General features: G+C 49.4%; 1 protein-coding gene across 3 annotated transcripts in view; it reads left to right on the top strand.

Annotated features, from left to right (window-relative positions):
* Nucleotides 1-25,354, top strand: part of PARG (poly(ADP-ribose) glycohydrolase) — a 303,202-nt gene that overhangs the window by 55,506 nt on the left and 222,342 nt on the right. For all 3 annotated transcript variants that reach the window (XM_075349011.1, XM_075349012.1, XM_075349013.1), the window contains 3 exons: nucleotides 1,039-1,161; nucleotides 1,240-1,320; nucleotides 24,354-24,428. In XM_075349011.1, coding sequence (XP_075205126.1) covers nucleotides 1,039-1,161; nucleotides 1,240-1,320; nucleotides 24,354-24,428 — 279 coding nt within the window. The remainder of the gene's footprint in view (nucleotides 1-1,038; nucleotides 1,162-1,239; nucleotides 1,321-24,353; nucleotides 24,429-25,354) is intronic.

Below are 25,354 nucleotides of genomic sequence, written 5' to 3' on the forward strand. Positions count from 1 at the left end.
CTCCCTATGCTTTAATTGGTTATATGTACAGTCATGGCTTTCTATGAGTCAGGGTGGAGAACGGCTGATATGCAGTGTTTCTTCCAGCCTTCCATGTTTTACACTAAAGGTAATTCATCTAAATTTTTGACCTATTAATCAATGTCACGTGCAAGGCAAAATTGGGTCAGGTTTACCTCGGGGAAAATCAGCTATTTGTTGATATGAGCCCGGAAGGGAAAGGAATGGTCTGCGGTGAGATCATAGCTTTAAAGGGAACCTGTCACCACTGAGATTCTGGAATGGAATTCTGTATATAAGAGCCCAAGCCGCTGTGTAGAACGTAAAAAATACACTTTTATAATACCCACCTAGGAGGCGGTCCAGCCCGATGGGTGTCCCTGCTCTCCCGTCCAGCGCCCCTCTCTGCCGCGATCACTGTCCTCCCCCTCTGAGGCCCGTGTGCATGACACGTCCTACATCACGCACACTAGCCGGCATTGAGGTCCTGCGCAGGCGCACTTAGATCTGTCCTGCTCAGGGCAGATCAAAGTATTGTAGTGCACATGGGCGGACGGTCTTTAACCTTTCCTCGTGCCTGTGCATACAGTACTTTGATCTTTCCTCAGCAGGGCAGATCAAAGTTCGCCTGTGCAGAACCGCAATATTGGCTTGTGTGGATGACTTAGTCATGTCATCCACATTCGGCTGTGAAGAAGCAGGACAGATCGCAGCAAAGTGGAGGCATTGGACTTGTGAGCAGAGACACCCATTGGACCTGACCGCTCCCCTAGGTGAGTATTTATAATATTGTTTTTTACGTTATACAGCGCGGCCTGGGCACTTGTATACAACATTCTGTAATGCTGTATATAAGAGCTCACTGGTGGTGGCCACAGCTTATAGGGGAGAAATCTGGTGACAGGTTCCCTTTAACTAAAACCGCTCAACATTTTTCAGTAAAATCGCTATAAGAATGTCGACTGATGTGGCCGTATAGCCAGAGCCCAATGGGCATCACGCGATATATTATAAATGTCAGTTCTCTTCTTTTTCCAGTATGACCTATTACAGGAGAACGTGGTGCCCTTGCCCCATCCATCTAATTTCACTGACATGTGGGACAACATACATGTAAAAATGCCCTGCTCCTCATATAACTATTACCCGGTAGATGATAAGGTAAGAAATGACCAACACACCATCAAATCTGCACAGGTCGAAGATCAAACACTTACAAGAGATGTAACTTCTTTCCAGAACGGAGGAAAGACGAATGTGAGTCGCTGGACGCTCATAAAGACCTCGCTGAGTAAGATAAGGAAGCCGCATGACCTGATGGTGAGTCTGGAGTCTGCCCACTTGTGTCGCATTCAGAGGCGATAAGTAGATATTGCTCTTAGTAATGTTCGGGTCTTGAATAATGCTGCTTGTCTTGGTGGGTAACATAACTGTTGCATTGTGAACAAGCAGGAGATCTCTAAATGTTGGGAAATCTGTTACAGGAGGTTAGATCCAGCCTAGGATGGCATATGTCATGGCTTAGCAAGACTCACAAGTGCTGTACCGCGAAACATTTGCATGACCTGCCTTTGTGTCTCACCATGTCCAAAATAATCACATGTGACTTGCATTAAAATCCATTGAGGCCAATTTTCATGCATACATTTCCGGTGCTTGCAATATCTGCAATCTCTGAAGGAACAGCAGGGTATCTAGCCGGCTACCCAAATAGCTGAGATGTCTGTTGTAACCAGTTCATCTCCATTTTATGCCTTTTAGAAATCCAAAAAGGTCAGAATTCTGTGTAATTACATAAATTAGTACATTGCATTTTTCCCCATTGCAGTTGTGCTTTTAACCCCTTTTCCAACCGTCAGGTGCAAGTGTATGGAGATGCTGAGCCCACACAATACACGTATGCAGCTGGAAGTGGCCAGAGGTAGCGCTAATGGCTGCTGTTTAACTATTTAGATGTCACTGTTTTTACTTTATACTGCATTACTGAAGTATTTGCAGGTTTGAGTCTCGAGCGAATACTAAAAGAATCCAGATAACAATTAGTTTTACAAAGGTACGTTTCTTTGTCGCTCCATTGGGAGACCCAGACAATTGGGTGTATAGCTTCTGCCTCCGGAGGCCACACAAAGTATTACACTTAAAAGTGTAAACCCCTCCCCTCTGCCTATACACCCCCCCCCCCCCCCCGTGCATCACTGGCTCCTCAGTTTTTATGCTTTGTGTTGAAGGAGGCACACATGCACGCAAGCTCCACATTTAGTCAGCAGCAGCTGCTGACTTTATCGGATGGAAGAAAAGAGGGCCCATAACAGGGCCCCCGGCATGCTCCCTTCTCACCCCACTCTGGTCAGCGGTGCTGTTAAGGTTGAGGTACCCATTGCGGGTACAAAGGCTGGAGCCACATGCTGTTTTCCTTCCCCATCCCTTAGGGGCTCTGGGTGAAGTGGGATCCTAACAGGTCACCAAGCACTGGGACCGTGCTCCCTCCGCAGCCCCTGGGGGAATCTGACGCACAGGAGACCGGGTATCGTCAGGGACAGGGCCCTGCTCCTCTGAGGTACTCTGTGTCCCCTTGGGGACGGCGCATAGAGCGCCTGTGTAACGGACGCTGCAGCACCTGCCGGGTGTTTTGCGTCGCCGGGACTACCGCGCCGACCGCGCTTGTTTGGCGGCCGCGCTAATAAATTTAGTCCCCGGCTTTTGCGGCCTAGTACCGCAAACTCCCGCCCCTGGGCCTGCCAGTCAGGGGTGAGGGCGGGACGCTAGACTACATGTCAGCGGTGAGGGCTGGAGCATACAGAGGTATCCTCCTCCCCCCTCACTAAGCACTGCGGGGCACCAGATTCCCGCACTTTCTGAGGCACGCCCACGGCTCCCTCCTCCTCTCAGGACGCTGGCAGCCATTCCTATCAGCACTTCTGACGCTGGAGAACTTCAGAGGGGAGACAACACCGAGCTCCACAGCTCTGGGAGGCCCAGGCAGGGAATCTGGTGGTCACACAACCGCTGAGGGCGGTCGGTAAGCCGCACCTGTTACTAGGTGCTGGCCCCCCTGGGTGCCGAAGTGTATATTTATATGCTTATATTGTATACATTTACTCTGTACGGCCGCACTATTGCTTTTTGGCTATATACCCTCACTGCTTGCTCTAAGAGGAGACAACAGCATGTCGTCTGCAAAAAGCAAGGGTGCCAAGGCACAGGCTTATTTTGCAACCTGTACCTCATGTGCGGCTATGCTACCTGCAGGTTCCACCTACCCTCATTGTGTGCAATGCTCCGCCCCTGTGACGCTCACTCAGCCGGAGCCTCAGCCACTGGTGGGACCCTCGGCCCAGGTGGAACCACCTGCTGCCACTGTCCAGGTGACAGGGACAGAGTTTGTAGTGATGGCTGACAAACTTTCTGAGTCAATTTCTCAATCCATGGCCCAGTCTATGGATAGATTGTCTGCTAAGATACTAGAAGCTTTGCAGTCCAGACCGGTAATACAGGCCCCGGGCACTGTTGAATCATTGCCCTCAGACCCCCCTCGGTCGGCGCAGCAAAGTGCTCCTGGGGCGACTCATAGGTCCCACGGTGAGGACTCCGACACGGACCGCAGTCCCAGACCGGCTAAGCGGGCTCGCTGGGAGCTTCCCTCGACTTCATCACACTGCTCAGGGTCTCAGCATGAGGACTCTCTGGAGGATGAAGCGGAGGTGGCAGATCAGGGCTCTGATCCTGATGCCGCTCTCAACCTTGATACACCTGAAGGGGACGCCATAGTAAACGACCTTATAGCGTCCATCAATCAGGTGTTAGAACTTTCTCCTCCAACTCCTCAGATTGAGGAGTCAGCTTCTCAGCAGGAGAAATTCCAATTTAGGTTTCCCAAACGTACACGGAGTGCGTTTCTTGATCACTCCATTTCAGAGATACCGTCCAGAAACACCGAGCCTTTCCGGATAAGCGCTTTACTAAGCGCCTTAATGACACACGTTACCCCTTCCCCCCTGACGTAGTTAAGGGTTGGGCTCAGTGTCCCAAGGTGGATCCTCCAGTCTCTAGACTGGCGGCTAGATCCATAGTTGCAGTGGCAGATGGCTCATCGCTCAAGGATGCCACTGACAGGCAGATAGAGCTCCTGATGAAATCCATCTATGAAGCTATAGGCGCGTCTTTTGCTCCGGCATTCGCAGCCGTATGGGCACTCCAAGCTATCTCAGCTTGTCAGTCTGAGATTAATGCAGTCACACGTGCCTCTACTCCGCAGGTTGTGTCTTTAACCTCTCAGGCGTCGGCCTTTGCGTCCTACGCCATGAATGCTGTCCTGGACTCTGCGAGCCGTACGGCGGTAGCATCCGCCAATTCAGTGGCAGTCCGCAGGGCCATGTGGCTACGTGAATGGAAGGCAGACTCTGCTTCCAAAAAGTTCTTAACCGGTTTGCCATTTTCTGGCGACCGCCTGTTTGGCGAGCAATTGGATGAAATCATTAAACAATCCAAGGGAAAGGACTCGTCCTTGCCCCAGTCCAAACCAAACAGACCTCAACAACGGAAGGTACAATCGAGGTTTCGGTCCTTTCGGCCCTCAGCCAGGTCTCAATTCTCCTCGTCCAACAGGCCACAGAAGGGCCAGAGGAACTCTGATTCATGGCGGTCTAAGTCACGTCCTAAAAAGACCGCCGGAGGAACCGCTCCCAAAGCGGCCTCCTCATGACTTTCGGCCTCCCCAAACCGCATCCTCGGTCGGTGGCAGGCTCTCCCGCTTTTGCGACGCCTGGTTGCCACATGTCCAAGACCGATGGGTGAGAGACATTCTGTCTCACGGTTACAGGATAGAGTTCAGCTCTCGTCCTCCGACTCGTTTCTTCAGAACATCTCCGCCCCCCGAGCGAGCCGAAGCTCTTCTTCAAGCGGTGAGCACTCTGAAGGCAGAAGGAGTGGTGATTCCGGTTCCCCTTCAGGAATGGGGTCACGGTTTTTACTCCAACTTGTTTGTGGTGCCAAAAAAGGACGGATCCTTCCGTCCCGTTCTGGACCTCATACTGCTCAACAGACATGTGAAAACCAGGCGGTTCCGGATGGAATCTCTCCGCTCCGTCATCGCCTCGATGTCCCAAGGAGACTTCCTAGCATCAATCGACATCAGGGATGCTTATCTCCACGTGCCGATTGCACCAGAGCATCAGCGCTTCCTGCGTTTCGCCATCGGGGACGAACACCTTCAGTTCGTGGCACTGCCTTTCGGCCTGGCGACAGCCCCACGGGTCTTCACCAAGGTCATGGCAACAGTGGTAGCAGTCCTACACTCTCAGGGACACTCGGTGATCCCTTACCTAGACGATCTTCTTGTCAAGGCCCCCTCTCGGGTGGCATGCCAACACAGCCTGAACATTGCTCTGGAGACTCTCCAGAGATTCGGGTGGATCATCAATTTCCCAAAGTCAAAATTGACACCGACCCAATCGCTGACATATCTCGGGATGGAGTTTCATACTCTCTCAGCGATAGTGAAACTTCCGCTGGACAAGCAGCGTTCACTACAGACAGGGGTGCAATCTCTCCTTCGAGCCCAGTCGCACCCCTTGAGGCGCCTCATGCACTTCCTAGGGAAGATGGTGGCAGCAATGGAGGCAGTTCCATTTGCGCAGTTTCATCTGCGTCCACTTCAATGGGACATTCTCCGCAAATGGGACAGGAGGTCGACGTCCCTCGACAGGAATGTCTCCCTTTCTCGGGCAGCCAAGGCCTCCCTTCAGTGGTGGCTTCGTCCCACTTCTTTGTCGAAGGGGAAATCCTTCCTGCCCCCATCCTGGGCTGTGGTCACGACGGACGTGAGTCTGTCAGGGTGGGGAGCGGTCCTCCACCACAGGGCTCAGGGTACCTGGACTCCGCCAGAGTCCTCCCTTCAGATCAATGTTCTGGAGATAAGGGCAGTGTATCTAGCCCTGAAGGCGTTCCAGCCGTGGCTGGAAGGCAGGCAGATCCGAATTCAGTCGGACAACGCCACGGCAGTGGCATACATCAACCACCAAGGCGGCACACGCAGTCGTCAAGCCTTCCAGGAAGTTCGGCGGATTCTGCTGTGGGTGGAAGCCACAGCCTCCACCATCTCCGCAGTTCACATCCCGGGCGTAGAAAACTGGGAAGCAGACTTTCTCAGTCGCCAGGGCATGGACGCAGGGGAATGGTCTCTTCACCCGGACGTGTTTCAGGAGATCTGTTGCCGCTGGGGAACGCCGGACGTCGACCTAATGGCGTCCCGGCACAACAACAAGGTCCCGGCATTCATGGCACGGTCTCAAGATCACAGAGCTCTGGCGGCAGACGCATTAGTTCAGGATTGGTCGCAGTTTCGACTGCCTTATGTTTTTCCTCCTCTGGCACTGCTGCCCAGAGTGTTACGCAAGATCAGGTCCGACTGCCGCCGCGCCATCCTCATCGCCCCAGACTGGCCGAGGAGGTCGTGGTACCCGGATCTGTGGCATCTCACGGTGGGTCAACCGTGGGCACTACCAGACCGACCAGACTTGCTGTCTCAAGGGCCATTTTTCCATCTGAATTCTGCGGCCCTCAACCTGACTGTGTGGCCATTGAGTCCTGGATCCTAGCGTCTTCAGGGTTATCTCAAGAGGTCATTGCCACTATGAGACAGGCCAGGAAACCAACGTCCGCCAAGATCTACCACAGGACGTGGAGGATCTTCTTATCCTGGTGCTCTGATCAGGGTTTTACTCCCTGGCCATTTGCCTTGCCCACTTTTCTGTCCTTCCTTCAATCCGGAATGGAAAAGGGTTTGTCTCTCGGCTCTCTTAAGGGACAAGTCTCGGCGCTCTCTGTGTTTTTTCAGAAGCGTCTAGCCAGGCTTCCGCAGGTACGCACGTTCCTGCAGGGGGTTAGCCACATAGTCCCTCCTTACAAGCGTCCGCTAGAACCCTGGGATCTGAACAGGGTGCTAACGGCTCTTCAGAAACCACCTTTCGAGCCAATGAGGGATATTTCTCTTTCACGCCTTTCGCAGAAGGTGGTCTTCCTAGTGGCAGTCACATCACTTCGGAGAGTGTCTGAGCTAGCTGCACTGTCATGCAAAGCCCCCTTCCTGGTGTTTCACCAGGATAAGGTAGTTCTGCGTCCGGTTCCGGAATTTCTCCCTAAGGTGGTATCCCCTTTTCATCTCAATCAGGATATCTCCTTACCTTCTTTTTGTCCTAATCCAGTTCACCAATGTGAAAAGGATTTGCACTTGTTAGATCTTGTGAGACAACTCAGACTGTACATTTCTCGTACGGCGCCCCTGCGCCGCTCGGATGCGCTCTTTGTCCTTGTCGCTGGCCAGCGTAAAGGGTCGCAGGCTTCCAAGTCAACCTTGGCTCGGTGGATCAAGGAACCGATTCTTGAAGCCTACCGTTCATCTGGGCTTCCGGTTCCTTCAGGGCTGAAAGCCCATTCTACCAGAGCCGTGGGTGCGTCCTGGGCATTGCGGCACCAGGCTACGGCTCAGCAGGTGTGTCAGGCGGCTACCTGGTCGAGTCTGCACACTTTCACGAAACACTATCAGGTGCATACCTACGCTTCGGCAGATGCCAGCCTAGGTAGGCGAGTCCTTCAGGCGGCGGTTGCCCACCTGTAGGAAGGGGCCGTTTTACGGCTCTTTTACCGAGGTATTCTTTTACCCACCCAGGGACTGCTTTTGGACGTCCCAATTGTCTGGGTCTCCCAATGGAGCGACAAAGAAGAAGGGAATTTTGTTTACTTACCGTAAATTCCTTTTCTTTTAGCTCCAATTGGGAGACCCAGCACCCGCCCCTGTTCCCTTCGGGCTGTTGTTCTTTTGTGTACACATGTTGTTCATGTTGAATTGTTCTTGGTTCATGGTTTTCAGTTCTCCGAACATCCTTCGGATTGAATTTACCTTAGACCAATTTATAAGTTTCCTCCTTCCTGCTTTTGCACCAAAACTGAGGAGCCCGTGATGCACGGGGGGGGGTGTATAGGCAGAGGGGAGGGGCTTTACACTTTTAAGTGTAATACTTTGTGTGGCCTCCGGAGGCAGAAGCTATACACCCAATTGTCTGGGTCTCCCAATTGGAGCTAGAAGAAAAGGAATTTACGGTAAGTAAACAAAATTCCCTTCTTTAATACTTATCACATCACCCCACTTTTTCTCAATTTTAAAAAGGAAAACAAATAAAAATCTTGGGATTGCTGCATCTGTAAAAGTGAGATATCTGAGAACGTATGACATGGACAGTAAACGCCATGTTTTAATTGAGCGTGCATGACAAAAAAGTTAAATAAAAACAAAAAACATTCATACGGCTCTATCAACTAATATTAACTTCTGCACGACTTATGACGTACTGGGTAAGTCATGGATCGTGAGAGGTTAATCCCCGCGGACTGTCGTGGGCAGTCCACAGCGATTTCATCAGTTGACCTGTGTACTTGCCAGGCGCGAGTGTAATCATGTTCCACCCATGCCTATTAACCCCTTACATCTCGCTGCCAAAATCTGACAGCGAGCTGTAACAGCGTGTCGACATTAGCATGACTTGCCCACCCACATCGGAACTCATGTGACTTCCGGTGGTTGCCATGGTAGCACAGGATCATGTGATGACTCCTGTAGCTATCATGAGGCACTTTCTCTCACTGCCGGTAGAGGGCAGTGTGTGAGAGTAAAGCCACTTTTCTCCAGATCTCAGCTGTGTAGCTGTGATCTGGAGAAATAGAAGAGCGATCAGACTGCTGATCGTTATAGTCCCCCTAGGGGACCTAGTAAAATAAAAAAGTTAACAAAAATTTAAAATAAACACAAACACACACACACACACACACACACACACACACACACACACACACACACACACACACACACACACACACACACACACACACACACACGTACACGTGATATAATATATATCTCTCTCTATTTCAAATAAATATTTTAGCGCCGTGACAAATATTCATACCCTGTGAAGTCTTCCACATTTTTTTTTTTCTTCAAGTTACACCCACAAACTTAACTGTAATTTATTGGGATTTCATGTAATCTACCAACACTAAGTAGCAAGAATGAGAAGTGTAAAGGAAATGATAAATCTGAACATTGTGACACATTTGTAGGCAGCCCCCTGAGTCAATACTTTATAGCACCACCTTTCTCTGCAATTACTGCTGCAAGTCTTTTTTGAGGTATCTACAGTATCTACCAGCTTTGCAGCTTTGTACATTTAGAGGCTGATTTTTTTTTTGTTTTTTTTTTTGCCCATTCTTTGTAAAATAGCTCTCTGTCTTGTCACAGGTTCGCTATGGGACTTTGACTGGGCCATTGACGCACATGAAGATGCTTTGGCCTTAATCATCCATTGTAGCTCTGGCAGTATGTTTAGGGTCAGGGCAATCCTGCGGGATTAGAGGCCTCAAAAGACGAGACTGGGGCATAGGTTTACCTTCAGCAGGACAATGACCCTAAACTGCAATGGATTGGTTTGGGTCACAGAGCTAGAGCTATTTTGTAAAGAAGAATGGGCAAAAATTCGACCTCCTAGATATGCAAAGCTGGTAGAGACATACCCCAAAAGACTTGAAGCATAAGGTGGTCCTACACAGCAGGGCTGTGGAGTCGGTAAGCCAAACAGACTCCTCAATTTCCCTGATTTTGACATGAAATCAGAATAAACCTTTCCTTTTTTAGGTCAATTATAAACCAAAATCATTTACCAAATTACCAAGTTACCAAATGCCAGAATAATGAGAGATAATGTTTTAATGCATTTGTATTGCTTTCTGCAAAGTCAAGTTTCCATACATTTCATTAGTATTTGGTACCATTGCCCTTACACTGTATGACTTGGGTCAATTGGTTTGGCTTTCCTTCCACAAGCTTCTCACAATAGTTGGTAGTAATTTGGGCCCAGTCCTTCTGACAGAGCTGGTGCAATTGAGCCATGCTTGTTGGTCGCCTTGCTCGCACCGGCCTTTTCAGCTTTGCCCATAAATTTTCAGTACGATTGATATCAGGGTTTTGTGATGGCCACTCCAAAACATTTACTGTTTTATCCTTCCCCTTCACCTCTGGGAGATTTTTTTTTTTCCCTCTCCACTTATTCCGAGAACCGTAACTTTATTTTTCCATCAATCTTGCCATTATAAGGGCATATTTTTTTGCGGCACGAATTATACTTTTGAATAAAAACAATAAGTTTTACCATATAGTGTACTGGAAAACAGCAAAAAAAATTTCTTACGTGTGACTGCCTGATTGTTTTTGGGATATTTTATTCACAGTGTACACTGTATGGTAAAACTGATGTGTCGGTGTGATGCCTCTAGTCAGTATGAGTTCGTAGACTCCAAACATGTATAAGTTTACCCTTTTATTGAAGGGGTTAAAAAAATAAAAAAAAAATTCACAAGTTTGTCCCAAAAAGGAGCACTTATTTTGCGCCATTTTCCGTGACCCGTAGCATTCTCACTTTTTGCACTTTATGCCTCTGACTTTTTTTTTTTTTTTTTTGCGTCTCGAGCTGGTGTTTTTAATGTACTATTTGCGCAGATGCTACGTTTTGATCGCCTGTTATTGCATCTTGCGCAAAATTTTGCGCGCCCGAAAAATTAATTTTAGCATTTTTGTATTTTTTTTTATATTTTTTTTCGATACGCCATTTACCGATCAGATTCATTGATTTTATATTTTGATCACACGTTTCTGAACGCGGCAATACCAAATATGTGCATATTTTTTAGTTTTTTAACCCCTTAATTTTCAATGGCGGGTAATTTTAAACTTTAAATTCTTTTTAAAATGTTGTTTTTTTTTTTTTTGTTTTTTTTGGTCCCCCTAGGAGACTATAAGAATCAGCAGTCTGATCGCTCATTTTCTGTAGATCAGAACAGCATTGCTCTGATTTGCAGAAAAGCTGCTCTTCCTCGCACCCGGCGCTCTGCTAACTGTGAGAGGAACTGACTCATGATGGCCACAGGAGTCATCACATGACCCTGTGCTACCATGACAACCATCGGATCCATGTGATCACATCACGTGACTTCCGATGTTGCCGGTAAAGTGTTTACCACAGCTGGAATGTACAGGGCACTGTGACATTTTCACAGTGCACTCTAAGGGGTTAACAAGCAAATCAACTGACATGTGCAGACATTGTTGCCGGCTACCTACGGCAGCTGGCAGGGATTAACCTGACACGATCCATGTGCCCAGTATGTCATATGTCGTGAAGCGGTTAAGCCACTGTGTAACCAGTTTAGCAGCATGCTTCGGGTCATTGTCCATTTGGAAGACCCATTTCCACTTAAGCTTTTAGTTCCTTGCTGATGTCTTGAGATGTTGCTTCAGTATTGCCATATAATTTTCTTTCCTCATGATCCCATCTATTTTGTAAAGTGTACCGGTCTCTTCTGCAGCAAAAGAACACCACAACATGATGCTGCCACCCCCGTGTTTCACAGTTGGGATGGTGTTCTTAGGCTTCAAAATGTTATCCTTTTTGTCCTCCAAATGTAACACTAGTCGTTATGGCCAAACAGTTCAATTTTAGTTTCATCAGACCACAGGGCATCTCTCCATAATTTAAGATTTTTGTTACTGTGTGCATTGCAAACATTAATCTGTTATTATGTCTTTTGGAGTAATGGCTTTTTTCCTGGCAGTCTCCTTTCAGCCCATGTTAATACAGTACTTGTTTCACTGTGGATAATAACACAATCTTACCAGCTTCCGCCAGCATCTTCACAAGGTCTTATGATTTTGTTCTTGGGTTGATATGCACATGTCTGACCAAAGCACATTCTTATCTGGTACATAGAACCTATCTCCTTCCTGAGCGGTATGATGGCTGAAAATTCTTGTCTTGTTTATACTTGTGTATAAGGGTATGTGCACACGTTGCTTTTTTTTCCGCGCGGAAAAAAACGCACCCTCTGGCAGAGGGGAGAATTGTAAACAATTCTTTTTGAGAAACATCGCATCGAAAACGCATGCGTTTTTCATGCGTTTTTCATGCGTTTTTCATGGTGCGTTTTTTAAGACTTGGGTACCTATACGTCAGAAAACCCCCACAAGTGACCCCATTTTGGAATCTGCACCCCTCAAGGATTTTATTCAGGAGTATATTAATCATTTTGAATCCACAGCTACTTCCCCCAAAATGTAGCTGTAGCAACAATATTCTCACTGTTGGGCTATGTGGCCATGATCCAGCGACACGGCGTCTAGTACCCAGTGTCAGCCTTCCTGCAGAGATGTGAGTGTTTCCCACGGGAGAACGCAGCTGCCCATGCCCACGATTTGGGTTCAGGCTGCTGTGGAGCTCTATGCTACCTGCAGAGAACACTCATCTACGCAGCATAAATTGACATGCTGAGGCTCGGGAAGCTGCGCCACAGGTCAGTTTATGCTGCGGAGAAAAGAAGCACAGTGGGCAGGAGATTTCTAAAAATCCTTCCACTGTGCTTCTACTGCACAACGCAGCGTCATGGACGCAGGGAAAACAATCTGCGCCCAAAACGCTGCAAACCCCGATTTGTGGGCATCCAGCCTAAAAAGCGTCAATGGAGGTCAAATATATATACAACGTCCCACCCCCCCCCCCTGCATATTCTAAGCTGGCACCTTTAGTACCTTTCATGTGGCACTAAAGGGTGCCTAGCCTAGTTTTTATCATAAAAACAAAAAAAAAATGGCGTGGGGTCCCCCCTATTTTTGATAGCCAGTCAGGGTAAAGCAGACAGCTGTAGCCTGCAAACCACAGCTGGCAGCTTCATCTTGTCTGGTGATCAATTTGGAGGGCTCCCCAGGTTTTTTTTTTTTTTTTTTATTTATAAATAAAAATAATAAAAAAAAAATAACATGGGGTCCCCCCAAATTAGATCACCAGCCAAGGTGAAGCTGACAGCTGAGGTCTGGTATTCTCAGGGTGGGAAGAGCCATGGTTATTGGACTCTTCCCAGCCTAAAAATAGCAGGCCACAGCCGCCCCAGAAGTGGCGCATCCATTAGATGCGCCAATCCTGGCGCTTCGCCCCAACTCATCCCGCGCCCTGGTGCGTTGGCTAACGGGGTAATAAATGGGGTTGATACCAGATGTGTAATGTCACCTGGCATCAAGCCCAGCAATTAGTGATGTCACGGCGTCTATTAGATACCAGACATAACTAATTGAAAGTAAACAAAAGCAAAAAAAGACAACAAAAAATGTTTTATTAGAAAAAACACTCCCCAAATCATTCCCTTGTTCTCCAATTTAATAAAAAAAATGGGTCCGCAGAAATCGATTTGGATGTCCCACGTCGCCTCTGGACCTTCTAGAATATGGGGACACGTTCAGGAAACGTATCCCCCATTTTCTAGGAGGGCAGACCCTCCATTTGAGGAGAGTGGGTGCAAAAATCTGCACCCACTCTCCCCGGGTCACAGCTGCAGACTGCCAAGCAGCCAGCACAGCTCACACTGAACACAGTGCTGGCTGTCAGCTGCTCTGCTCATGTGACCGGCCGGCGTCTGCTGTGAAGGAGGAGGGGGCCGCGGGGGATCAGCGCTGCGACCGGACAGGTGAGGGGGAATACCGGGGGAATAGGGGGTGACCGGGCAGGGCCTGGGGGGCATTTTTCTGTCGCATGTGTTATTGCACATGCGACAGAAATCATAGGAGCAGGGCGGCCGGTGCGCTACTGTGCGCGCGGCCATGTTGGATTTTCGGGAGGGGGGTCGGGGGTCGGGGCGAGCACTTTGGTGACACCGGGGGCTTGCCTGGAAGTGAGGTCAACAGGAAACCTCTTGACCTCACTTCCAGGTAAATGCCTGCGTTCTGGCGTGCCGACAAAGGCCGCGGACCGCAACAAAAAAGCAGGTCCATGCGGTGTAGCTACGTTCTGACCCCACATCATTGATTTCAATGGGGGAGAGAACGCAGCCACAACGCACAAAAGAAGTGACATGCTGCTTTTCTTTCCGCACCGATTTTTGGCATCCAAAACGCTGCGGAAAGAAACGCAGCGTGTGCACTGATTTTTCAGCTTTCCCATACACTTTGCTGGGAAAGCTGAACGCATGCAATTTGCCACTGAAACGCTGCGGTTCTAAACGCAGCGTTTCCGCGGTAAAAAACGCAACGTTTGCACACAGCCTAATTGTATGTACAGATGAACAAGGCAACTTCAAGTATCTGGAAATTGCACACAAAGATGAACCAGACATTGTGTGGAAGACTCTTCCCGGTCCGAACATCTGATTTATAAATCTGCCACTCCTGATGAACCCATAGCAGGGGAAAACTGGTCGAGTGAGATGAGTACAACAATTACACATTATTATGTGGCGGGAAAGCAAAACTAATAGCTCAATCATCTCCCGAGGTCCTCCTGGCAGATGACAAAGCCACAGAGAGACAGGCAGCCGGACGGCACAAATTCAGAGACACAAAAACAACAAACACAATCTGTGGTGTTCACAGCACACCACTGAGTATAGGACCTCCCCTGTTGGCAGCACAGGGAGACCTGCAGGACGCAGCCCAGTGACGTCACTGAGCTGCCTTGGTATGGATGGAAAGGTAGGACAGGAGTGGGTTAGCTAACCCTGGGTGTGCCTTGTCACGAATCTTGGCGCAACGGGCACCTGACGCCTAGCCCTCCCTACCGCTTTTAATGACTTTAGCAGCCCTGTCAGACACACACTATAGGACTAATAGTGCATGTGGCTGCTACAGACTGCTCTGTACCAATGTGTCACTGAGCAAGTAAGACACTTGCGCGGCCATGGGCGTCGTCCAGGATCCTTTATGGCCTAAGCCCCACCCCAAACCAGACGCCAGATGGCAATGGCGCTAGCCACGGCTAATCAGCGGCCGCAGCATCACCAGTGACGTCCGCGATAGCCAATCAGGAGCTGCCGCGTCATTGGTGACGTCATGCGCAGTAGTGGGAATCCCGTGCTTAGAGCCTGGAGAGGCAGTGGGAACCTGCGCATGCGTGGTAGGGCAAAACGGGGACTTAGGCTCAGGATGACCCAAGACCCTGGACACCTGATGCCTAGCAGTGAAGCGCCTGGAGTGGCGGACAGGTGGCGCCAGAGAGTCATCCGACACCGGTGTAGGGGATGAGGACTGGGCAGAAGCGGTTCGAGGCTTGGGGGAAGCCCGAATCATAACACACATGAATGAACAGGAAAGGTTTATTCTGATTTCATGTCAGATAGTGAGGAAAACTTGCAGATGTGTCTTTTTAGATAGTGTATGGAAACTTCTGGTTTCAACTGTACATGAATCATGTTTGGAATTTCCTGTAGTAAAATTATAACATCACTACGTATATCATGAAACTGAAATGATTTATCACAAAAAAAGCAGAGATCCTCAGATCAGGAATAGAACCGACCATAAGGCTAAGTTCACACACTGCGTTTTTTTTTACGCTGCGTTTTTGTGCGTTTTTAGCGCTACAAACGCAGCGTCTTTAAAAATGCATGGAAAAAACGCATGCGTTTTTACCGTGTTTTGGTGCGTTTTGCTGCGTTTTTTTCTGTGTTTTTCTGCGGTGTTTTTTTTTTTTATCTGTGAACATTGCCATTAAAGATTGTTGAAAAAAAAAAAAAAAAAAGGTCTGATGTCATTTCCTTCTTCCATATGTTCTTCATTCTCCACTAGTGTATGCAGGAGAGCAGACAGGTGCAGAACTACAAGGCTCAGCATGCTCCATCCAGGACTGTATGCTGGAGGGAGAGTCAGGGGGAGCAGACCTACAAGGCTCAGCATGCTCCATCCACTAGTGGATGCAGGAGAGCAGACAGCAGCTGCAGAACTACAAGGCTCAGCAAGCTGCATCCAATAGTGTATGAAGGAGAGCAGACAGCAGCTGTCGAACTACAAGGCTCAGCATTTTTCCTTCCAGGACTGTATGCAGGATTTCTTTGCCCCCAACAAAAAAAAAATGACGTGGGCTTCGCCATATTTTTGTATGCTAGCCGGGTACAGCAGGCAGGTACGGGCTGCCCCCAGCTGACTATTTGTACCCGGCTGGGAACCAAAAATATAGGGAAGCCCTTCTTCTTTTTTTTTTTTTTTTTTTTTTTTTTTTTTTTTTTTTTTTTTTTTCATGAAATAATTTAAAAAAAAAAAATGACGTGAGTTTCGCCCAATTTTTGTGTCCAGCCGGGTACAACTAGGCAGCTGGGGATTGGAATCCACAGTGCAGGGTGCCCATGCTTTCTGGGCACCCCCGCTGAGAATTGCAGTCCGCAGCCACCGCAGAAAATGGCGCTTTCATAGAAGCGCCATCTTCTGGTGCTGTATCCAACTCTTCCAGCTGCCCTGGTGACTGGTGGCTCGCTGGGTAATAATGGGGTTAGGTATAGCTTTATATTATCAGCTGGCCCTAAGCCCGAAATTCATGGTGTGTCACGCCAATATTAGACATGGTCACCATGAATTTCTAGTAAAGATAAAAAAAAAAACACAACACACAGAAAAATATTTTTATTAGAAATAAAACACAACACAATTAGTGACTCCATCTTTATTGAAATAAAGAATTCCCCCCCCCCCCCCACCGCAGTAAGCCTGGGTCAAGGGTCCCGCGCCGTCCAATCCGGATCCAATATCATCTGATCGGTTTGCTGGAAGGCAAAACGATCAGATGATGTCAGGTTCAAGGGTCTGAATCACATCACACATCAGCTGATTGTATAAAAGCCGTTTATATAATCAGCTGATGCATCAGTGCAAAAAAAAAAAAAATACTCACTTATGTGCTGATTACCGGCAGCTCCTAGAGCGAGTCTGATCCAGTCCCATCGCTGCAGGAGCTGTCTGTAATCAGTGATGAAGTCTCCTGACAGCATCCGTTGATAGGTTAAACCAGCTGGGCGCCGGCGTCAACCCGAGACTTACGATCAGCTGACGCGTCAGGTGACTGCATCAGGTGATCCATCGCCAGGTCCTGAAGGCATACGTACCCGGGGTGACTGCACACAGCCGGAGCGGCGGTACCGGGAAGAGGAGCTGGGAGCGGACATGGCACCGGGAGTCTGGAGACACGCGAGTATGACATATTTTTTTTTTTTCTTCGGCGCTCCATTGGGAGACCCAGACGATTGGGACGATTGGGTGTATAGCTACTGCCTCCGGAGGCCACACAAAGCATTACACTAAAAAGTGTAAGGCCCCTCCCCTTCTGGCTATACACCCCCCGTGGGATCACGGCTGCTCAGTTTTCAAGCTTTGTGCGAAGGAGGTCAGACATCCACGCATAGCTCCACTGTTTAGTCAGCAGTAGCTGCTGACTATATCGGATGGAAGAAAAGAGGGCCCATACTAAGGGCCCCCAGCATGCTCCCTTCTCACCCCACTTTCGTTGGCGGTGTTTGTTAAGGTTGAGGTACCCATTGCGGGTACGGAGGCTGGAGCCCACATGCTGCTTTCCTTCTCCATCCCCCTGAGGGCTCTGGTGAAGTGGGATCTTACCGGCCTCCAGACTCTGAGGCCGGGCTCCATCCACAGACCCGGAGATCCTGCTGGATACGGAGCTGGGTACCATCAGGGACAAGGCCCTGCAACATTCAGGTACTCTGTGTCCCCGTGCAGACAGGCACAGACACACTCCAGCGTTGCTGGGCGTTCTAGTGCGCCGGGGACAGTAGCGCTGTGCGCCTGGGTTTTACTCACTGCAGCTTAGCTGAGTGAGTTTATGTGGGGAACGACCGCGCCGGCCGCCATGGAGGCAGCGGCGCGGCTCAGACTTGTAGTGCGCCGGGGACTTTGCGCCGACCGTGCTTTTACGACGGCAGCGCTGATAAATCTAGTCCCCGGCTTCTGCGGCCTAGTTACGTTCGTTCCCGCCCCCAGCCCTGTCAGTCAGGGCAGGGGAGAGACGCTGTACAATAGCAGCGCCGAGGGCTGGAGTCTTATTTACATACTCCAGCCCTCTCACTGGGCACAGTGGGACGCCAGTTTCCCGCTCGTTGTCTGCACACGCCCACGGCCCGCCCCTCTTCACAGGACGCCGGCAGCCATTCCTGCACGCAGTCTGAGCTGGAGAACGGACATAGCCCTGGGAGACCCAGACAGGGGATTCTGGCGACCACACACCCGCTATTAGGCGGGCGGTAAGCAGCACCTAAGTGCTGACCCCACTAGTGCCACAGTGTTTTGTGTACCTTTGTTTGTACATATATATATATTGCACTGTACGGTCGCTTCTTGGCTTATACCCCTATATTGCTCTGAGGAGACAACAGCATGTCATCCGCAAAAAGCAAGGGTGCCAAGGCACGGGCTTCATATGCTGCCTGTACCGCATGTGGGGCTGATCTACCGGCAGGTTCCACTGACCCCCATTGTGTGCAATGTTCGGTCCCTGTGCCACTTCGTCAGCCGGAGTCTATGCTAGTAGTGGCCCAGGCAGAGACGCCTGTGAACCCTGCCCCGGTGACGGGGACAGAGTTTGCAGTTTTTGCTGATAAGATGTCTGTGACTATGACAAAAATTCTAGAAACCTTGCAGTCCAGGCCGGTCACCCAGACCATGGGCACTGCTGATTCAGGCCCCCCTCAGTTGGAACTAATCCGTGCTCCAAGGGGGTCCCAGACATCACAGGCTGAAGGCTCGGACTCGGACGACAGTCCCAGGCAGCCTAAGCGAGCTCGCTGGGAGAGACACTCGGCGTCATCACGCTGGTCAGGGTCTCAGCGGGAGGATTCTCTGTATGATGAGACAGAAATAGGTGATCAGGAGTCTAATCCTGAGACTGCTCTCAACCTGGATACCCCTGATGGTGACGCCATGGTGAATGATCTTATAGCGGCCATCAATAGACTGCTGGATATTTCTCCTCCAGCGGAGGAAGCAGCAGCACAGCAGGAGAAATTCCATTTTAGGTATCCCAAACGTAAATTGAGCTCTTTTCTGGACCACGCGGACTTCAGAGAAGCAGTCCAGAAACACCATGCTTCTCCAGATAAGCGTTTCTCCAAACGTCTTAAGGATACCCGTTATCCCTTTCCCCCTGACGTGGTCAAACGCTGGACCCAGTGTCCAAAGGTGGACCCCCCAATCTCCAGGCTTGCGGCTAGATCCATAGTTGCAGTGGAAGATGGGGCTTCACTTAAAGATGCCAATGACAGACAGATGGACCTCTGGTTGAAATCTGTCTATGAAGCTATCGGTGCGTCGTTTGCTCCAGCATTCGCAGCCGTGTGGGCACTCCAAGCTATTTCAGCTGGTCTGGCGCAGGTGGACTCGATTTATACGTCCATCAGTGCCGCAAGTGGCGTCCTTGACCTCGCAAATGTCTGCGTTTGCAACTTACGCTATCAATGCGGTCTTGGACTCTACCAGCCGTACGTCAATGGCGTCCGCCAACTCGGTGGTTTTACGCAGAGCCTTATGGTTATAAGAATGGAAAGCAGATTCTGCTTCCAAAAAATGCTTAACCAGTTTGCCATTATCTCAAGACAGGCTGTTTGGTGAGCAATTGGCGGAAATCATTAAACAGTCCAAGGGTAAGGACTCTTCCTTACCCCAGCCCAGATCAAGCAAACCTCAGCAGTGGAAGGGACAGTCGAGGTTTCGGTCCTTTCGAGGTTCGGGCAGGACCCAATTCTCCTCGTCCAAAAGGACTCAGAAGGAGCAGAGGAGCTCAGATTCCTGGCGGACTCACTCACGCCCAAAGAAAGCAGCCGGAGGAACCGCTTCCAAGCCGGCTGCCTCATGACTTTCGGCCTCCTCCCTCCGCATCCTCGGTCGGTGGCAGGCTCTCCCGCTTTTGCGGCATTTGGCTGCCACAGGTCAAAGACCGGTGGGTAACAGACATTTTGTCTCACGGGTACCGGATAGAGTTCAGTTCTCGTCCTCCGCCTCGGTTCTTCAGAACTTCCCCACATCCCGACCGAGCCGATGTTCTTCTGCAAGTGGTGTGTTCGCTAAGGGCAGAGGGAGTGGTGATCCCTGTTCCTCTTCAGGAAAGAGGTCAAGGTTTTTACTCCAATCTGTTTGTGGTGCCAAAAAAGGACGGCTCTTTCCGTCCTGTTCTGGACCTAAAACTGCTCAACAAGCACGTGAAAACCAGGCGGTTCCGGATGGAATCCCTCCGCTCCGTCATTGCCTCGATGTCTCAAGGAGATTTCCTAGCATCAATAGACATCAAAGATGCTTATCTCCACGTGCCGATTTCTCCAGAGCACCAGCGTTTTCTACGCTTCGTTATAGGAGACGAACACTTTCAGTTCATAGCCCTGCCGTTTGGTCTGGCGACAGCCCCACGGGTTTTCACCAAGGTCATGGCAGCAGTGGTAGCAGTCTTGCACTCTCAGGGACACTCGGTGATCCCTTACTTGGACGATCTACTTGTCAAGGCACCCTCTCAAGAGGCATGCCAACACAGCCTGAACGTTGCGCTGGAGACTCTCCAGACTTTCGGGTGGATCATCAACTTTTCAAAGTCAAATCTGTCACCGACCCAATCACTAACATATCTTGGCATGGAGTTTCATACTCTCTCAGCGACAGTGAAGCTTCCGATGGACAAGCAGCGTTCCCTACAGACAGGGGTGCATTCTCTCCTTCAAGGCCAGTCGCACCCCTTAAGACGCCTCATGCACTTCCTGGGGAAGATGGTGGCAGCAATGGAGGCAGTCCCGTTTGCGCAGTTTCATCTGCGCCCACTTTAATGGGACATTCTCCGCCAATGGGACGGGAAGTCGACGTCCTTGGACAGGAAAGTCTCCCTTTCCCAGACGGCCAAGGACTCTCTTCAATGGTGGCTTCTTCCCACCTCATTATCACAAGGAAGGTCCTTCCTACCCCCATCCTGGGCGGTGGTTACGACAGACGCGAGTCTGTCAGGGTGGGGAGCAGTTTTTCTCCACCACAGGGCTCAGGGTACGTGGACTCAGCAGGAGTCCTCCCTTCAGATCAATGTTCTGGAAATCAGGGCAGTGTATCTTGCCCTACAAGCCTTTCAGCAGTGGCTGGAAGGAAAGCAGATCCGAATTCAGTCGGACAACTCCACGGCGGTGGCATACATCAACCACCAAGGCGGGACACGCAGTCGGCAAGCCTTCCAGGAAGTCCGGCGGATTCTGATGTGGGTGGAAGCCACGGCTTCCACCATATCCGCAGTTCACATCCCCGGCGTAGAAAACTGGGAAGCGGACTTCCTCAGTCGCCAGGGTATGGACGCAGGGGAATGGTCCCTTCACCCGGATGTGTTTCAGGAAATCTGTCGCCGCTGGGGAAGGCCGGACGTCGATCTAATGGCGTCCCGGCACAACAACAAGGTCCCAACTTTCATGGCACGGTCTCGCGATCACAGAGCTCTGGCGGCAGACTCCTTAGGGCAGTTGGAACTGCGACCAATCTTGCACTATGTGTTTCCCCCTCTGGCACTCTTGCCCAGAGTGCTACGCAAGATCAGGTCCGATTGCCGCCGCGCCCTGCTCGTCGCCCCAGACTGGCCGAGAAGGTCGTGGTATCCGGATCTGTGGCATCTCACGGTCGGCCAACCGTGGGCACTACCAGACCGGCCAGACTTACTGTCACAAGGGCCGTTTTTCCATCTGAATTCTGCGGCCCTGAACCTGACTGTGTGGCCATTGAGTCCTGGATACTAGCATCTTCAGGATTATCTCAAGGGGTCGTGGCCACCATGAGACAGGCTAGGAAGCCCACGTCTGCTAAGATCTACCACAGAACGTGGAAGATTTTCTTATCCTGGTGCTCGGCACAGGGAGTGTCCCCCTGTCCATTTGCATTGCCTACTTTTCTTTCCTTCCTGCAATCTGGTTTGGAAAAAGGCTTATCGCTCGGCTCCCTTAAAGGGCAAGTCTCAGCGCTATCGGTATTTTTTCAAAAGCGTCTAGCACGACTTCCTCAGGTACGCACGTTCCTGCAGGGGGTTTGTCACATCGTCCCTCCGTACAAACGGCCGTTAGATCCATGGGATCTGAACAGGGTACTAGTTACTCTCCAGAAGCCGCCCTTCGAGCCTCTGAAAGATGTTTCACTTTCTCGGCTCTCACAGAAAGTGGCCTTTCTGGTAGCGGTCACGTCTCTTCGGAGGGTATCCGAGCTGGCAGCGCTGTCATCCAAAGCTCCCTTCCTGGTTTTTCACCAGGACAAGGTAGTGCTGCGCCCGATTCAGGAGTTTCTCCCTAAGGTGGTATCCTCTTTTCATCTCAATCAGGATATCTCCTTGCCTTCCTTTTGTCCTCATCCAGTTCATAGGTATGAAAAGGATTTGCATTTGTTGGATCTCGTGAGAGCACTCAGAATCTACATTTCCCGCACGGCGCCCCTGCGCCGCTCGGATGCACTCTTTGTCCTGGTCGCTGGTAAGCGCAAAGGATCGCAGGCTTCCAAATCCACCCTGGCTCGATGGATCAAGGAACCAATTCTTGAAGCCTACCGTTCTGCTGGGCTTCCGGTTCCATCAGGGCTGAAGGCCCATTCTACCAGAGCCGTGGGTGCGTCCTGGGCATTACGACACCAGGCTACGGCTCAACAGGTGTGCCAGGCAGCTACCTGGTCGAGTCTGCACACTTTCACCAAACATTATCAGGTGCATACCTATGCTTCGGCGGATGCCAGCCTAGGTAGAAGAGTCCTGCAGGCGGCGGTTGCCTCCTCGTAGGAGAGGGCTGTTTTGCAGCTCTAACTTGAGGTATTACTTTACCCACCCAGGGACTGCTTTTGGACGTCCCAATCGTCTGGGTCTCTCAATGGAGCGCCGAAGAAGAAGGGAATTTTGTTACTTACCGTAAATTCCTTTTCTTCTAGCTCCAATTGGGAGACCCAGCACCCGCCCTGTTTCCTTCGGGATTTTTGGTTTTTTCGGGTACACATGTTGTTCATGTTGAATGGTTTCAGTTCTCCGATGTTCCTTCGGATTGAATTTGTTTAAACCAGTTATTGGCTTTCCTCCTTCTTGCTTTAGCACTAAAACTGAGCAGCCGTGATCCCACGGGGGGTGTATAGCCAGAAGGGGAGGGGCCTTACACTTTTTAGTGTAATGCTTTGTGTGGCCTCCGGAGGCAGTAGCTATACACCCAATCGTCCCAATCGTCTGGGTCTCCCAATTGGAGCTAGAAGAAAAGGAATTTACGGTAAGTAACAAAATTCCCTTCTTTTCTACTGTTCACTTTTGTTTTCACAGCTGCCTCCACCTCCCACCCAGACATGACACCGCACGGAAGCGGACATGCACAGGACTGGAGGTGGAAGCGGCGGTGACGGTACCGGGAGGATTCACGCTTCTGTATTTACTGACAGAAGGAATCCTCTTCCTGTACATGTCACTTTACTACCCACCTCCTGCGTTTTATAGCTGCGTTTTTGGTCTTAGAAACGCACCAAAACGCAGCTATAATAACAATTTGCGTTTCTCATTGCGTCTTTCAACATCCCATTGCACTCAATGGATGAAAAACGCGGGAATAATTGACATGCTGCGTTTTTGTGGTCAGCAGCTGAAAAAAAAAACCGCTGTGTGCAGACAGCAAAAATGAAAACTCATAGACTTTGCTGGGGGAAGCAAAGTCATGCAGTTTTCTGGGCAAAAACGCACCTGAAAAACGCACTGTGTGAACTTACCCTTATAGGAAATTTCATAACTGTCCCAAATTCTTATGAAACCATATTCATCACATACTGACTTAGGCTATGTGCCCACGTGGCGTATTTTCATGTAGTTACGCTGCGTTCTGCACCGCAGCGTAACTGCATGCGTCCTGCGTCCCCAGCATAATATATGAAGATTGTGCAGAATCTGTTCTGATTATGGGCTTTATTCTTACATGATGGACTTTTTAACTATTTCCAAATAAACGTTTTTGCATTTTTTTTACTTCTGGACTTCATTGCTGGATTTTTTTTCTAACCCTGGATACAAGTTCTGCTGACGCTTTTGTCTAGGTCCGGTTGGTTGGGCTCCAGGATTAGGTGAGCTGTACAACCTTTTTCTCTTTGTGACTTAAACCGCTGTATCGAATTTATAATATATTTTAGGAGACTGAGTCTGTCCATTTTATTCTGACTCCACCAAAATGGACACAGACTCTGGATCCAACTCCACAGCCCTGCTACAAAGTACTGACTCTGGGGGGCTGGTTACTAAAGTACATCAAGATTTTCAGATTTCTATTTTTAAAACCTTTAGAAAACCATGTACCATTTCATTTTACACTTCACAAAAACTTGCTACTTAGTGTTGGTATATTGCGTAAAATTAAAAACCCCTAATAAAATAAATGTACATGTTATATTAGATTTTTCATGTTCTGACCAGCAGGGGGTGATATTCTCCCACTTTCTCTGCTGTGCAGTCACTGTGTTCTAAGCTTTTGTCTTTCTTTTTCAGGAAGCAATTCTGTCATACAATATTACGTATTCCAAGAAATGGGATTTTACAGCACTATTTGATTTTTGCACAAAGGTAATTTAATTGTAAAGCTTCCTAGTCTTATCAAATATGTACAAATAGGCATATTCCTTAGTTTTAGTTTTGAGCTGTTACTATCCTACACTATTTTGTATTATTACTGTTGTACATTAATGTAAACTATGGCTGGGCAAAGTGCAGCCCGCGGGCCAGATCCGGACCTCTGGCTGCTCCAGTCCTGCCTGCAGCCGAAGGGCTAAGAACAGTGGGCTGCACCGTGCCCTCCTCAATCGCCACCGCTGCCCAATGCCGGATGTCACTGCTGTTTTGCATCCTCAAGATGCAGATATTGGTGACTTCCACCTATCAGCATGAGGCACAGCACACGCAATGATGTGACTTCATCGCGTCTGTTGTGCAGAGCATCTGCATCAGAGACCATAGAAGAGCGCTGATTGCGTGAGGGGAGAATGTTTCTTTTTTTTTTTTTGTTTTGGTTTTTTTTTTTTTCATGTGTGGAATGTTTGCATATATGTAGTATGAAAAAGAAGAAAAAATATCCAGCTTCCGGAATAATAGTAAAACTGCTGCAATTTTATTTAGGACGTGAAAAATGACACAATGACCCTTGCACTGTCAGAGTGTATCCGTGCATGCCGGACTTTGCCCCAGTAGAGCTGGATCACCTGGTTTCCTCCTCATATATGTAGGAGGCTATATGGGTGCTCATAATGCCTATAAGAGGCAATGTCAGGATCAGAAATGTGTATTTATATAGGAGGCTATGTATTTGAGGCTGTGTGGGGGGGGGGCTCACCTTGTACATAGGTCAGTGTGGGGCGGCTCACGCTGTATATAGGACAGTGGGGGACTCATGCTGTATTTAGAGGGGCTGTGTGGGGGCTCACACTATATATAGAGGGATGTCTGTATACTTAATTCTGCTCAATATTAGTGATACAATTAATAATAATAAAAAG

Source organism: Anomaloglossus baeobatrachus, chromosome 5 (genome assembly GCF_048569485.1).
Source record: "Anomaloglossus baeobatrachus isolate aAnoBae1 chromosome 5, aAnoBae1.hap1, whole genome shotgun sequence".
Lineage (NCBI taxonomy): Eukaryota > Metazoa > Chordata > Amphibia > Anura > Aromobatidae > Anomaloglossus > Anomaloglossus baeobatrachus.